This window comes from Mus caroli, unplaced genomic scaffold (assembly GCF_978045245.1).
Source record: "Mus caroli unplaced genomic scaffold, Mus_caroli_1 scaffold_20, whole genome shotgun sequence".
Classification (NCBI taxonomy): domain Eukaryota; kingdom Metazoa; phylum Chordata; class Mammalia; order Rodentia; family Muridae; genus Mus; species Mus caroli.
In genome coordinates, this window is record NW_028227275.1 from 27,165,882 (window position 1) to 27,180,443 (window position 14,562).

The following is a 14,562-nucleotide window of genomic DNA, read 5'->3' on the forward strand; positions in this document are numbered from 1 at the left end:
AACATGAAAGTTCCTTCCTGTTATTTCCTCCCCAAGGAAGTGCCAAGGACTGCCTTCCTCTCTGCATGGTCTTCAGGTACCTTTCCTGTGACCTTCTAGGCACACCAGGTCCAATTACAGTTCAGGAAATAGTAAGATTTAGTCTCCTGAATTCCCAGAGGAAAGACGTTTCTGGTCCAAGTGACCACAATAAATGCCTATGCAACATTCTGATCACCTTATAGTTCTTGATCTGTTTTCTCTTGGTCAAGAATTCCAAGACTAGAGAGGTAGGATGAGCAGCCATGCAAAACATGCACTTCCTACCTGTGATGGTTTGTATATCCTTGGATCAGGGAGTGGCACCATCTGAAGGTGTGGCCTTGTTGGAATAGGTGTGACCTGGTTGGAGTGGGTGTGTCACTGTGGGTGTGGGTATAAGATCCTCACCCTAGTTGCCTGGAAGTCAGTCTTCCACTAGCAGCCTTTGGATGAAGACATAGAACTCTCAGCTCCTCCTGCGCCATGCCTGCCTGGATACTGCCATGCTACCACCTTGATGATAATGGACTGAACCTCTGAACCTGTAAGCCAGCCCCAATTAAATGTTGTTTTTTATAAGACTTGCCTTGGTCATGGTGTCTGTTCACAGCAGTAAAACCCTAACTAAGACACTACCTAAGTGAGCTCAGGCCAAAGCAAAACACATTTCCTTCATCAGATAATCGGAACCAAAATACAGTTCATTCTAAAAGCACACTAGTCTAAGATGTATAAAAGAATGTTAAAGTTTCTAATGGAGAGAAATGAAAATGGCAACCGCCCTGCTTCAATCACTGCAAAGTTGTGTATATATATTGAATTAACATCATTTGCCTTATAAATATATTTTTAAAAGGTTCTGTTGGAATTTGTCAGGCATTTTTTTGAAACATCCAACATCTTTTCATGACAAAAGTCTTTCAGAGAGCAGAGCTGGAGAGAAATTAGCTGAGCTTAAGAAAAGCGTATATGAGAAACCAACAGCCATCACTATAAACAGAGAAACTTGAAGCAATCCCACTAAGATCAGAGGTTACCACTTCTCTAAAACACGGTGCTTGACGTTCTAGCTAGAACAGCAAGATGAGAGGATGAAATAAGAGATACAAATAGGACTAAAAGAAGTCCAGGTCTCTCTGTTTGCAAATGATTTTATACATGAGAAACTACAAGGACTACACAGGAAATGTGTAGAGAGGGCAACAATTTTCAGATAAGTGGCAGGCTACAAAATTAACCTTAAAATTAATAGCCTTCCTATATACCAACAACACACAGAAACAGGACAGAAACCTGGAAAACAATCCCATCCACAGCCATAGGTTTAAAAATACCTGGAATCAATGTACAGGATGTAAACTCGAAAACACTGAAAAAAAAAAAAGAAATCAAGGAAGACACAGAAGATCAGAAGATAGTGAGAACTCTCATGCACATGGATCAGTAGGATTCATATTGTGAAAAGAGTCATGCAAGCCAAAAGACATCATCAGATTCAATGATATCTTCATCAAAAATCTGATGCACTTCTTCTCAGAAATTGAAAGAAGCAATTTTAAAACTTCATATGAAAGCTCCAAGGACTCTGGATAGCCTAAACAATCCTAAACAAGAGAACACTTCCGGGGGAGTCATCATTCCTGATTTCAAGCTATACTGTACTCCGGTCAGAATGGATGAGATTTAAGACATGAAAGAAATCAAATGCTGGCAACGATGCAGGGAAAAGGGAAGCCTCCCGCACTGTAGGTCACAGTACAAACTGGTACAGATCAACTCTATGACCTAGGCACATCACTTTGGGCATATACCCAAGCTACTCTCTTTCCTACTCCAGGGACACTGCTCATCCTTGTTCATTGTTCTATTCACAATAGCGAGGACATAGAAAGAGCCTAGGTGCCGTCAGTCAACGAGTGGACGATTAGAATTTTATCCATCTGGAAAAAATAAATTATGAAAATTTCAGGTAAATGAACGAGACTGGGAAACATAACGAGTGACATAACCAAGGCCCAGAAAGACAAATGTGGCATGTCCTCAGTCATACATGGATCCTAGCATCAAATCTTTAGATTTTTGTATTTAACTTGAGGTGCATGTAGAAGCCAGTAAACAAGAAAGGAGCCATAGATGGAAAGGGTAAAAAGAGATCTTAAGGCAGCAGAGGATAGTATGGCTCAGGGGGTATAAAGGGAGGAGAATAATGGGGAAAAATGGTTTAAGGAGGGAGGGTGGGGAAGCAGGAGCATTGAACAGGGTAAGGAGAGAAAACTAGTAAGAAGTTTGAAAGTTATCTTATCCAATGAATAATGCTTTTCCCAGAAGGCAGAAGTTGTCAGATAAATAGCCCAGTGCCAAGTGTATCATACATTCTCTCAAGTTGTTTATTGGTGTTGTCCTGGAGACCTCCTACATAATACAGGCTACTGCCAGGGTACTCCAGAGACTTCCTATATACTACAGGCTACTGCCATTGTTTGGGATGTCCTGGAGACCTCCTATACAACCCACCCAGTCTATTGCCGTTGCTCTTGATTTCCCACTGGAACTTGATCGTGAGACCCTATTGCTGGAGACACTATATATTCTGTTCATAATACATGGAGGAATAAAAGTTCCTTTTTTCTGTGTAAGGTACTATTCAGGCGGCTGACGGAGAAAGGTCATCAACAGAGTCACCAGTTATGAACCCTGTGAGCTACAGTAATGATCAAAATGGCAAGACATGCCTGTGGGTACAAGAGTGTCATCAATGTTACGGACGTAACCAACTACTTTTCTCATTGAATTTAAGGTCTGCTCCACAAGGAAATGCAAACCTGGTAGTAGTCAAGAACCAATGGTTGGGAGTTCATAGGACTTACGACTATTATTTTGCTAAACAGAGCATCAATCTGCCCCTTAAATACCTATAGACTTGGGCAACTCTTAGACCATATCAAAGATGTTTATTTGTGCAGTGGATGACAGTTAATGAAGAAAACTCCCAACTGGGCAAAGTGCAGAGGGTAAGTGTCTATGGTGTGTCCTCCATGGTTCAGGGACCATAATGGAAGAGGAGGCAGGAAGAGATAAGAGTCAGAGATCAAAGAAATGCAAAAGAGGGTATTTTGATCATGACAGATGCACTCATGAACTCGCAGCAAGTCTGGCTGACTTCATGAGAGCTGTACAATATGAAAAAATTGACAGCTTTCATTTATCAGGTCCCCATGATAGGCTGAGGACATACATAAATGAGGGCCAAAGAGATTATGTAGTGTGCCTATATTCACATTTAGGGACTTATCTGGGCTACCAAGCAAGTAGACATGATCCCAAAGTCCTGTTACAGGGGCCAACCATAACTTTCTCCTGAGAGGTTTCATTCAGCAGTGGATGGAAACAGATCCAGAGACCCATACATCAGGTGGAGCTTGGAGACTCATGTGGAAGAGGGGGTGGATATAGGACTGAGTGAGCCAGGAGGAACCAAAGTCACCACAGGTAGACCTACAGAGTCCACTAACGTGGGCCCATGGGTGGAGGTTTGGAGGAGGGTCAGAGTCACTGAACCACCAGTCAAAGAGCATGCAGGAACCTAGACTCCCCTACACATTTGTAGCAGATATGCAGCTTGGTCTTCATATGGATTCCCCAACAACAGAAGCAGGGACTGTTTTGGATTCTGTTGCCTGCCATCAGATTCCCTTCCCCTAGCTGAACTGCCTGGTTGGGCCTTGATATCCCTGGGTTGGGTAGAACACAAGGGAGGCTTCCCCTTCTCTGCCAAGAAGGGGAGGGGATAATGGAGGGAGGGATTTGTGAGGGTGTGACTGGGAGGAGAGGAGGGAGGGGAGGACTGTGGCCAGGAAGTAAAGTGAATAAATAAACATATTAATTGGGGAAAAAAAAAGTCCTGATTCAAGCTCTCCAACACACTGTTCTTCTGGGATACGGGTAGGAAAGCTGTCAATTCTGACAGGCTGTAGAGGGAAAGTAAGAAACACAAGCAGTTTAAGAACACAGACACACAAGGACAGTGCCCAAGCAACAGCTCAGTGCTGAACATGTAGGACTTTTCTCAGTTGTTACCACACATGGCAAGGGTCCAACTTTTATTTGTAAAGGAGCTGAGATGTGAAGAGACTGGAGTGCTCAAACTCGATGACCCCTCTGAAATCGCCTCTGGTATTTTTCCAGAGGATCTACGCTCCTAGAATCTAGCCTCACAGATTAGCATTCCCCACATTTGTGTGCAAAACTCTATTTTTAAATCTTGTAAAGATGGCTCTAGTAGTCACCTCCTCGAAGGACAGGGTCACACAGAAGGCTACAAACTTCCAAGTGCTCTGTGTCTTAAAGTAGTAGTGAGTCTTTCTACAGCCTGCCCCACTCTTCTTTAGGAGCTTTTCAACCATATACAAAGTGTGGCTTTGCATGACTTACCAGTGAATTCACAGTAAATGGCTGCTCCATGCTGTCCTGTCTGCAAAGGCAAGGTGCTCACTCCTTCTTCTCAGTCACTTCATCTGTTTGAAAGACACAGAGCAAAGCCGAGATCACTCTAGGAGAACACAAGTCTCGATTCCCAAGGTCCAAGATCAAAGGAAGGTGAATCCGTTGAGAAAGGTACACAACCAGAATGCCTCAAGGGACTGTGGAGGTCTTCTCCAGAAAATATAAAACAGTGGGTGCTTATGTATGCTTGAAATTGATCTTAAAAGGTGGAGGGATGCAGGGAATAAAGGCTTGATGAGAAGAGTGTATGGCACTGCCGTGTGCTGGTTTATTTAGAATCCTATGCAAGGCTATATATAAAGCAGGCTTACTTCCTTCAAAAACAGAAAAAGAAGAACATAGTTGTCACTAGCAAGAATGCTGTGGCAACTGACTCTTCACCTGGTGCCAGGCTGGGTTTAACCACCCTTAAAGCTGCATCTGGCAGACGTATCAGACAGTTGTGTTTGTCCAGTCATTGTGAACCATGGCTTGTGGAGTCACCTCCCCTTGAGAATGGACAAGACTGACCTGTTCTAGTGGGTCTTCTACCTCTGGAACATGATAAATGAATATTGCTCCCACAATTAGGTTTCATTATCTATCACAGATGAAGATGTGTTACAGATATATTAAAGCCACTTAAGCAATTGGTCTTAATTAAAAGGCCATGAGGTCTTCACCAGAGGAAGTGAGACTTTGAACAGCTTGTTTTGAGAGTCAGATGCCAGGAGTTCTGCAGCTGCAAGAAAGCTAATTCTATCCCAAACCACAAGAACTTCAAAGAGGAGCCACCACCACAGCCACAGCTGAGCCCCTACCCACCAACACCCAAATTAGAGATCCCTAGTCTGTCCTTACAAGGTCAACAGCTCAATTTCAACCTTAAGATACCAGAGAGAACTTATGTAAGCTAAGCTCACATACGTGTCTCCCAAAAACCTGAGATGAAGATAGATTGTCTTTAACCATTAAGTTCAAGGAAATCAATATGGTAGGAATAGAAAACCAGCCACCTGTGTGACTCCAGGTAAGTTATAATGTTGGGGCATCCGATACAGGGAGAAGTAAAGGTACCAATGATATTGCTGTAACAAGGATTAAATGGGTTAGCAGGTAAACTAAAGAATTCCCACCCAATAGCCAATATTCTAAAACCATTAAAATTATTAGAATCTTTATTTTGCAGCTGAAGAAACTCAGTTTCAACAGTGTTAAGTAAACATGCCCAAGTTCAAATCTTTACAATTGCTACCCCTTCCTTTGGACAACAGCGGATGTCAACCTTTCTCTCCATCCTTACCAAGCAGAAAATCCAATAGAATTACTATATGTAGAGTAAACATTAAATGAGAGAGTTGTCTTCCAGAAGTCCTCTGATCTTGAAGAAACCATTGTAGAAAACAGGGATTTCTGTGATCTAGAGAGTTGTTTTCTGGGGGAACTTTACAGCCTTTGCATGACTTTGGTCACAAGACAGTCCCGGCATACCTGGAGTGTCTTGCGTTATTGAGTAGTGGAAACTGTACACAGTAAGGTCTGAAGCTACAGGGGTGTGGTGTTTTCCTTCATGAGACATAGAGATTAGATTAGGGGCATTGGTATAAAGAGCTTGTTTTACACCCCCACCCCGACGGAAAGAAAAGGAAAGAAAAAACCTTTGTGAACAATCAATAAATATGCTTTTGCACAGCGCTTTGATGTTCATCCACAGAGGCCAGATCTCCTCGTTACCAGCAAGGCCATAGCTCATTCTTGAGTGATCCTTTTGCTTTGATCATCCCACATGACCAAGAACAGCAACATTCTTACTTTTCTACCTTTAACCAGGTCACCTTCTTTGCACCCTCCCAGCCACTTTGGTAACTTTGGACGCTCATCTCCTCACTTTGGAAACAGGAGAAGGTAAGTTGTAACACTGCGATTGATCCAATCTAATCGATCAGTTCTTCTCCATGTTATTTTTCATCCCCACCCACAGAAATCTTTCAAAGAAAATGACTTTGCCTCTTTAACTTCTGGCTTTTCCCTCTTGACCCCATCGAACCTTGGAGTAACTTGCTGAGCTGTACACCTGAGTTACAAAGATGCTCAGGAAAAAAAAAAAAACAAAAAAAACAAACAAACAAACAAAAAACAAAAAAAAAACCAAACCAAAACGGCTTTGGAGAGCTACAGTCACAGTGTGAGCTGATGGCTCTGATACTGTGGATGATGAGGAACTCAGACCACACTCAGGGGAACAGCCCCTTCTCAGTTCTCAGACCAAACAGGAAAAAAGAAGTTAAGGGTTTAAGAGACTCGCTGCCTGATGTAGCTGCACTTCTTTGTAACCTCAGCATTAATAGGGTAGAGTCTGTAGTGTTCAGGAGTTCAAAGTTAGCTTTAGCTACAAAGACACTTGAGTTTAGCTCTAGAGAAAGTTGAAGGGCATCCTAGGCTATGTGAGACCCTGACCCTGTCTCAAGCATCAGAAAGAAGAGGGGAAAGGAAGAGGTAAAGAAAGAGCCAGAACAGTATGGATGGGTGAGGGAGGATGCATGGGCACAAAGAAATATTGATCAGTCATCTGGTCTTGTAAAAGAATCCTACCATACAGAGAGAGGTGGAATCAGTAGGGTCAGAATTTCTGTACAAGGCCATTCCAAGCTACATGTCAAGTTCAGATCAGCCTCATGGTGGACTCTTTTTATTAGTTAATAAAAATGCAGAGTTCTAGAACTCATACACAAAGATTCTAAGCCCAGGAACTGGCATCTTAGAACACAGCCCAGGGAGTTTTCAATACAGCAGATTCCAGAGATATATTTTGAAGAAAACAAAACAAAACAGCACTTACTGTACCTGGCAATGTATCATGCAGGATTCTTAGTTTCAGGGAAAAGACCCCAACTCTTGAGTTCGAAGAACAATGGAGAGATCATTTATTTCCAGGAAGGCCAGCAACATTGGGCTCAGAGGCTGCATTTCCAGGAACACCACCTCAAATCTCATAGAAGTTTCTAGAGACTATTCAGCTGTCTCTGTAATAGTGCAAACAAGGGAGTCTACAGCTTCCTCTACTCCTGCCACGAATTGTTGCCGTGGAAACTATGTGCAGTTGCCTGGGGGTTTTCTACATGTCTGTAGTTTCCATATCATGAAATAAAAATGCCCATCAGTTATGCCCAGGTCACATGCCTGCAGCCTGGCTGTAAAGAGGGCTGAGTATGTACCTTTAGTGTGTCACACTTCTATAGAAGGCAATGGACATGCCAATTTAGAAACGTATGTGTTTAGGGTGGGTGGTAGAACACAGCAGTGAACACACAGAACCAAGTGAACAAAATCTTCTTTGTAATGAATTTCCATTGGTATAAATTGTTTACTTCAAATATCTTAAATACCAGAATTAATTAGCTTGATGCAGCTAAAATAGTCACTTTGAGCTTTCACACATGAGTTTATAATTCAGTGGTAGAAACGAATCCCTTCCAAATATAAGACAAAAGAAGTTCACAGATTGGTTGACCTATTTTTTTTTTGAACTGTTTACTGCTCGATGGCTCTGTTCCTATATGAATTTCTGTATTTTTTAAGTTCCCAGTTCTAGGCCAGTGCCTCTCAAAGTATAGACCAGCTATCCCGAGATGCGTTCACAGAATGCTAAAGGTCTGTATTATTTCCATATTACTACACTGTTTGATTTCTTGCATATATGTGGGAGAGTACTGAAGGGACCGATGTTTACTCAGGACCCCAAGACCAAATTCTCAGCACGAAAGAGATTTATTTGCCTCAGAAGGACAGAGGGTAGGGAATAGGAGACAAAGACAGAAGACAGAGAACAAGAGAGAAGAGGGAAAGGAACAGGGAGAGGGGAAGGCAGCATGTGTCCTAGGAGGACAAAGAACTGTGGCTAGATAGAGACATGGCGTGTAGAAAAACAGCAGATTATAAAGGTAAAAGGGGAACTCCTGGGTTAGGATGAGTTGATTAATTTTAATTGGGCATATCAATCAAGGTGGCTAAAATGGAGCCTTTTGTCGTTGAACTTCAATACTTTGGTAGCTGGACCCTGGTAGTTAGCCTCAGTGGTGAGGAAGTGGCCAAATAGGGAGATAAACCTTTGTGGCTAGTATTAGGAATGTTATCTAATGGTTTGTAGCAAGGCAGAGGGAACTAAGGAGAAGGGCATGGCCTGCCAGAGCCATGTTTGCCATGCTCAGGCTTGCTGGAGTCCCGTCAAACATGTATGTGGGTGTCTGAATGAATGTGCACAGGTGCCAACAAGTGTGGAGGTCACAGGTCAAGGTTAGCTGTCTTCCACAATCACTTCTCCACCATATGGTTTTGAGACAGGATCTTCACTGAATGTGAAGTTCACTTGTTGGCAAGCCCCAAGGATACTCCTGCCATCGCCTTCCCAGGGCTGGAATTATAGGCAAGCTCTTTCTGGGCCAGCATTTATGTGGGTGCAGAGAATCTAACCCCAATCCTCAAGCTTTCAAGTCAAGCTCTTTATCATTCAAATCATCTCTAAGCTCTAGTAGTAGTCGTAGTAGTCGTAGTAGTATCAACCTCTCATAGTTATGTTTTAAGAGTTCCTAGGGAGTAAAGTAATTTATAGGACCTTCACTTCAATACTCTTAATGTCTGTTTTAAACATCTAATACTGTAAGCAACATACTTAAAATTGCATAACTATCTTTAGCAACATTTTAGAGGGCAAAAAGTTTAAGCACTGGTTTTATAAGATAAGCAAGCAAACAAGCAACATAAAAATGGATCATACTATGCCAGTGCCACCCAAAATAAAGCAAGCCATATGAATCTAACACAGGGAACGTCAATGCCAAGGTCACCTTTCATTCATGCTACTGGAATCTCCACGAAATAAGAAGAGAACTTAAACAGTAAGAGATACTGGCCTTTACAGAGCTGAGGCCCACAAGTACATATACAGCAGGCTGGTAAGTATCCCACAATGCCATTCTCTTTCTGATATGAAGATGTCATTGTCAGTAGATACAGAGCACACTGCTCAGACCCACATTTTCCACCTCTGGGGCCATGTTACCAAGTCACAGTCTACAGGATGTAGACAGAAGTGAGGCAGTCAAGGTCTAGAACCTGAAGAATGACAGTAATGGCTGAGCATCATGGGAAATCTTCTTGGGCCTGGGTTTGCATGACCCAGGGACTTCAGGCAGCAGAAGTCAGTGGTCACCAAAAGTCAACCCGAGACAATGGAGTTCATGTTGATGGTCTCACTCTGGTGAAGACTAAGACATGGAACTTGTAGGAGAAAGCAAAGCAGATCAATTCTCTTAATTAAGAGAAATTAATAAAAAGTGAGGAACTGAGGCAGAGAGAAAGAGTTCCAGGAGTGAAAAAATAGTTAAATTGTTTTGTTCAGACTGCTCTGTAGATTCATTGTAGAAACTGGACAAAGACTGCGGTAATTTCTACTGAGATCAGTTAGCACTTGGGACCTATCACAGGTTTAGCTGATTAAGAGGTAACATCTATCCGTGTTCTAATCCAGTTGGGAGATAGTCACACTCTGCTCATGTGCTACCCATCACACACACACACACTCACACAAATACACACACACACACACATGCACACTCACACAAATATACACACATACACACACATGCACACTCACACAAATATACACACACACACACTTCACACACACATTCACAATACACACACATACTCACACTCACACACACTCACACACATACTCCCACAAACACACTCTTCCCTCCCCCCACGTCTAGTCTATCTCTGACTTCTGCTTTGTCAGCTGTTGACCTTCATCGTCTGGAGCTGTTGGATCTGGCTGGTATTATTACCATTGACCTTGCAGGTGTTCTAGGCTGTTGATAGTCTGTGCTCTTTGTTCTCACGTTTATGTGGCCAGCATTAGTGTCATGCAGCAGTGTCCTTCACATGTTCCTCAAGGAAGGGTGCTGTAAAGGAGGCAGCTGGCCTGCTAATGCTGCCTCAGAGGCCTCCCTTCCTCTTTTCTGTCCCAGCTGGTTACCTGATGCCCAGCTACAAGCTCTTGTTTCTCCTCTTTAATGTCCCCACCTTAACTATTTTACCCTCAGCACATCTGTTCTCATCCTCACATCTGTGATAACATGCAGCTTTACCATGAGTCCTTTTCCTTACTACCTAGGGTGAGAGAGCTTCCATCTCAGAGGGATACATATGACTTGCTGCACCCACCCCCCACCCCCTCTGGCCAGCTGAAGTCACATGAAGCTGAGATGTGTCATCAGGATGAGCCATGGCAAAACAGGAAAAAAAAAAGAGCATCTTAGTTTGCTTGCACTCAGACAACTTAGACAGATGCAGACTTCTCTCCTGCTGAGTGCTTTGACTGACTGTTTAGGGAGCTGGACGAGCATCCATTGCCAAAGCAAAGCCTGGGGACCATGGCCATGCTAATATGAGAACACAACCTGCCATTACTCTTCTTTCCCTAGTCTCTGAACCTGTCTGCTTGGTCTCTACCCTTCCTCTATGTCCCCTTAGCACCACATCCCCTGAAACTGGCTTCTCCAGAATCAATCTCATACAGTCTCTCAGATCTACAGTGAGCTGCAGCTCGAAAGCTTCTTTTGGTTGTCATAAGTAGGTAATTTGGTTGTTTTCAGTAAACTTTAATTTTTAACTTTCCTTTCAGTTTCGTGTGTATGTGTGTGTGTGTGTGTGTAGTATACGCCCCTATACCTGCACATGCGTGTAGAAAGCAGAGGTCAGTGGAGGGTTGTCCTCTTCTTTTGCTCTCCAGTTGATTTTTGACAAGGTCCTGCACTGAACCTGAAGCTCATGAACTCAGTAAGACCAGCTGGCCAGCCAGCCAGCCTCAGGGATGTGTCTGTCTCTGCTCTCTACTGCTAGAATTGCAAGCAAGCATGCACCACCATACTTGTCCTTGTCCTGTGTGTTGAGGACACTGATACATGTCTTTACATTTAGTGACAAACTCTTTACCAACCAAGCTGTCTCCCCAGTTCCAGACTGCCAGCTATCAGAGACTTGGGCACCATGGAGCTTAAGGCCCTCTACTTAGGCACTTACAATATTTAGTTGTTTTATCTGTGGATTGGAATGAGAGAAATGGAAGCAAGGTTCTGATGAGGAAATCAAAGCCATTTTTATTTACTTATTGCCCAACAGGAGAGAAGGCACACAACTTTAGTGCTAAGAGAATAAGCAAGTGGTATTTGAAGGCAGGAAGCAATCCCTGTAACATTAACTCGGTAAGAGAGTCGGCTTGAGGCTGTCTGTTCTAACTCTACACTTCTGCAGCTAACAGGGAAGAGTGGTTGAAGATGGCTTCAAGTGCTAAAGATAAAACAGTGCAATTTGGAGAATCAGAAATATACTGAAGCAGGTCAGAGGCCACACAGGAGTACTGCATGCCATGCAAGAAGAAAATATAATTAACTGTTCGAAGTGAAGGTCCAGTGTGCCAGCAAGCACACAGTGCAAATAGCCCTGTACTCACACACGGCGGAGGTAAACTTAGTTCTAACATCTTGTTAATGGTCCTTAGTGTGCCCCTCAAGGTTGGCAGCCTCATTCACAAGTGGCCTAGCTGTGTTGTTCTCACACGTACAGCTGTTTGAGAACATCCATCAGTAATGTTTGAGTCTTAGCCTGCTCCTTAACCTCATTCCCAGTACACTCTACATTCTTCAGATTTGATAAGATCTAAATTACAGCCACTTAACCTAAGAGAGACCTTCAGGTGGTTCTGCCTTTTTGGGTTTATCCCTAAACACTTCCCCTAACATAGCCTCTAGAAAAGGTAGCTGTTTTCCTCTTAAACTGACCTTTTACAGAGGTTTAGAGAGCTTCCTACTGATCCTGACATACAGGGCTTGGGAACGTGGATGCCCAAAGTACTCATGTTCACAATGAACACAAAGAAGCTAACCCTGTCTCAGAGGCTCAGTTGAAAGCAGCCCAGGGAAGGAAGTGAGCAGCCAGCTACTCAGAGGCTCTATGACAAGAGGGGTCTCATCCTTGATAGCAGCAGCTTCTTTCTGTTTGATCCCCAACTCATTGTTGCCAACTCTCAATTAGCCCCACAGACTAGAGGACAGTGTGATTCTCTTTTAAAATATGGAGCAAATAATGGAGAGAATGAACAGAAGACAATATCTGGCTAGTATTTGGTGACTTCTTTGTGTCTTAGGTTTTTCCCCCCTCCCCCTCTTCCTCTATCCCCCTCTCCCCTGATCTCCTCACTGCTTTCTGAAGGGCAGGGGATGTTCAGAATCTAGGGCTTCACATGCTGGACAAGAACTCCAAACTAAGGTACATACTCAGACCAATTTTGTAGGTCTTTTTTTCCCCTTTCAGTATCAATTTACTTAACTTTTTTTTTTTCTTAAAAATATAGATATTTTAGCTGCACAGTTTTGGCTCAGGCCTTTAATCCCAGCACTTGGGAGGCAAAGGCAGGTGGATCTCTGTAGATTCAAAGTCAACCTAGTCTATAAAGCGAATTCCAGGACACCCAAGACTGCCCTGTCTCAAGAAACCCTGTCTTGAAAATACAACAACAGAAAGAAAGAAAGAAAGAAAGAAAGAAAGAAAGAAAGAAAGAAAGAAAGAAAGAAAGAAAGAGAGAGAGGGGGGGAGGAAGGAAGAAGGGAGGGAGGGAGGAAGGAAGGAAGGAAGGAAGGAAGGAAGGAAGGAAGGAAGGAAGGAAGGAAGGGAGAGAGAGAGAGAGGAAGGAAGGAAGGAAGGAAGGAAGGAAGGAAGGAAGGAAGGAAGGAAGGAAGGAAGGAAGAAATCAACCAACCAAAACCAACTAACCAAACAACAAAACCCACCTTTTTTTTTTTCAGGAAGAGGTACTTAAGCTTAGAATCCTAACCCACTTTCATCCACAACAGCAGTGTTTTCTAGAATACAGAAAAGGATCTACCAGACAGTGAGAACTCTCCTGACAGGCTCCACACTCACAAAAGAGCTGGGGACATCTCTACTCAGTGGTGTCCTTTTCTCCCGAGTGCCACAGTGACCTGGAGAAGCAGGTGAGGTGCTGTCAGGTGAGAGAACAGATCAGCTCATGCCATCGGTACAAGCTTAATTCTTATTGGCCAAAGCAACAGCCTTTCTCGTCCCCACTGGGTTAGAGTTCATTTTCCAGGAAGACCAGGGCGCAGCTTACTTTAATTAGAGGTGCCGAAAGGAAAGTATTGTATCCTAGGCCTTGAGCTGCAAAGATCTTAATCTTATCTGCTTCAGATAAAGGGAGAGGGCCATTCCCAAGCCTTCAAGGACAGATTCACAGAGGAGGACCTCTAAGCCATACTCTTAAAGCTGCAGGCCTGTTTAAGGAGGGATACCAGCTAGGGGTAGCACCTCCCTTCATTTTGAAAGGCTCTGAAAACAGAATACTCTGATTACTTAAAATCCATATCTATAGTGCTTAGGGGAAAAGTGCCGTGGCCCAGATGGCATCTTATCTATGCCAGATTATAGCCATATAAAGACATGAACATCTCAAACTTGCCAGTTAGTAATTGAATCTTAAAACCCTTTAAAGTTTCTAAGACTTAGGAAATCCCGAAAGTATTACTGAAGAACACATTCCCCAAAGTTAAGAGGAATCTCTGGGGGAAATAAAAGGATGTGAATGGAAAGGAAAAGACAGGAACATGAAGAAGCCCCTTCTGTTGAGGGTTTTTTCCCTCTACCTGTTAACCACTTTGTGGGTGTGAACACCTACTGGGTGTCAGGTTTCGGCCTCCTCCCTGCAGGTCTGTCCTGCATGAACAGTCTAGAGCAGAAGGGTCTGAAGGTGAGCAGCCATCGAGACTGGAGACACCACAGAGGGAAGAATTAAATACACACCTCTTGGGGAGAGTTTTATTGATCTATGTATTTTGATGTGTATGAGTGTTTGCCTGAATGTGTGTGTATGTGTACCACATGCATGCCCAGTGCCTGATGAGGGGGGTCAGTAGAGCATGTCAGGTCACCTGGAACTGGAGTTACAGACAGTTGGAAACACAAACCAGACCCAGGTCCTTTGCA

General features: G+C 43.3%; 1 protein-coding gene across 6 annotated transcripts in view; it reads right to left on the reverse strand.

Annotated features, from left to right (window-relative positions):
* Window positions 1–14,562, reverse strand: part of Stambpl1 (STAM binding protein like 1) — a 45,545-nt gene that overhangs the window by 15,062 nt on the left and 15,921 nt on the right. For 4 of the 6 annotated variants that reach the window (XM_029472566.2, XM_029472568.2, XM_029472567.2 and 1 more), the window contains exon 2: window positions 4,453–4,535. In XM_029472566.2, coding sequence (XP_029328426.1) covers window positions 4,453–4,482 — 30 coding nt within the window. In that variant the 5' untranslated portion in view covers window positions 4,483–4,535. Of the gene's footprint in view, window positions 1–4,452; window positions 4,536–7,095; window positions 7,139–13,485; window positions 13,516–14,562 lie in introns of those variants that run through there. The other 2 variants (XM_021152571.3, XM_021152569.3) reach the window with 2 other exon arrangements.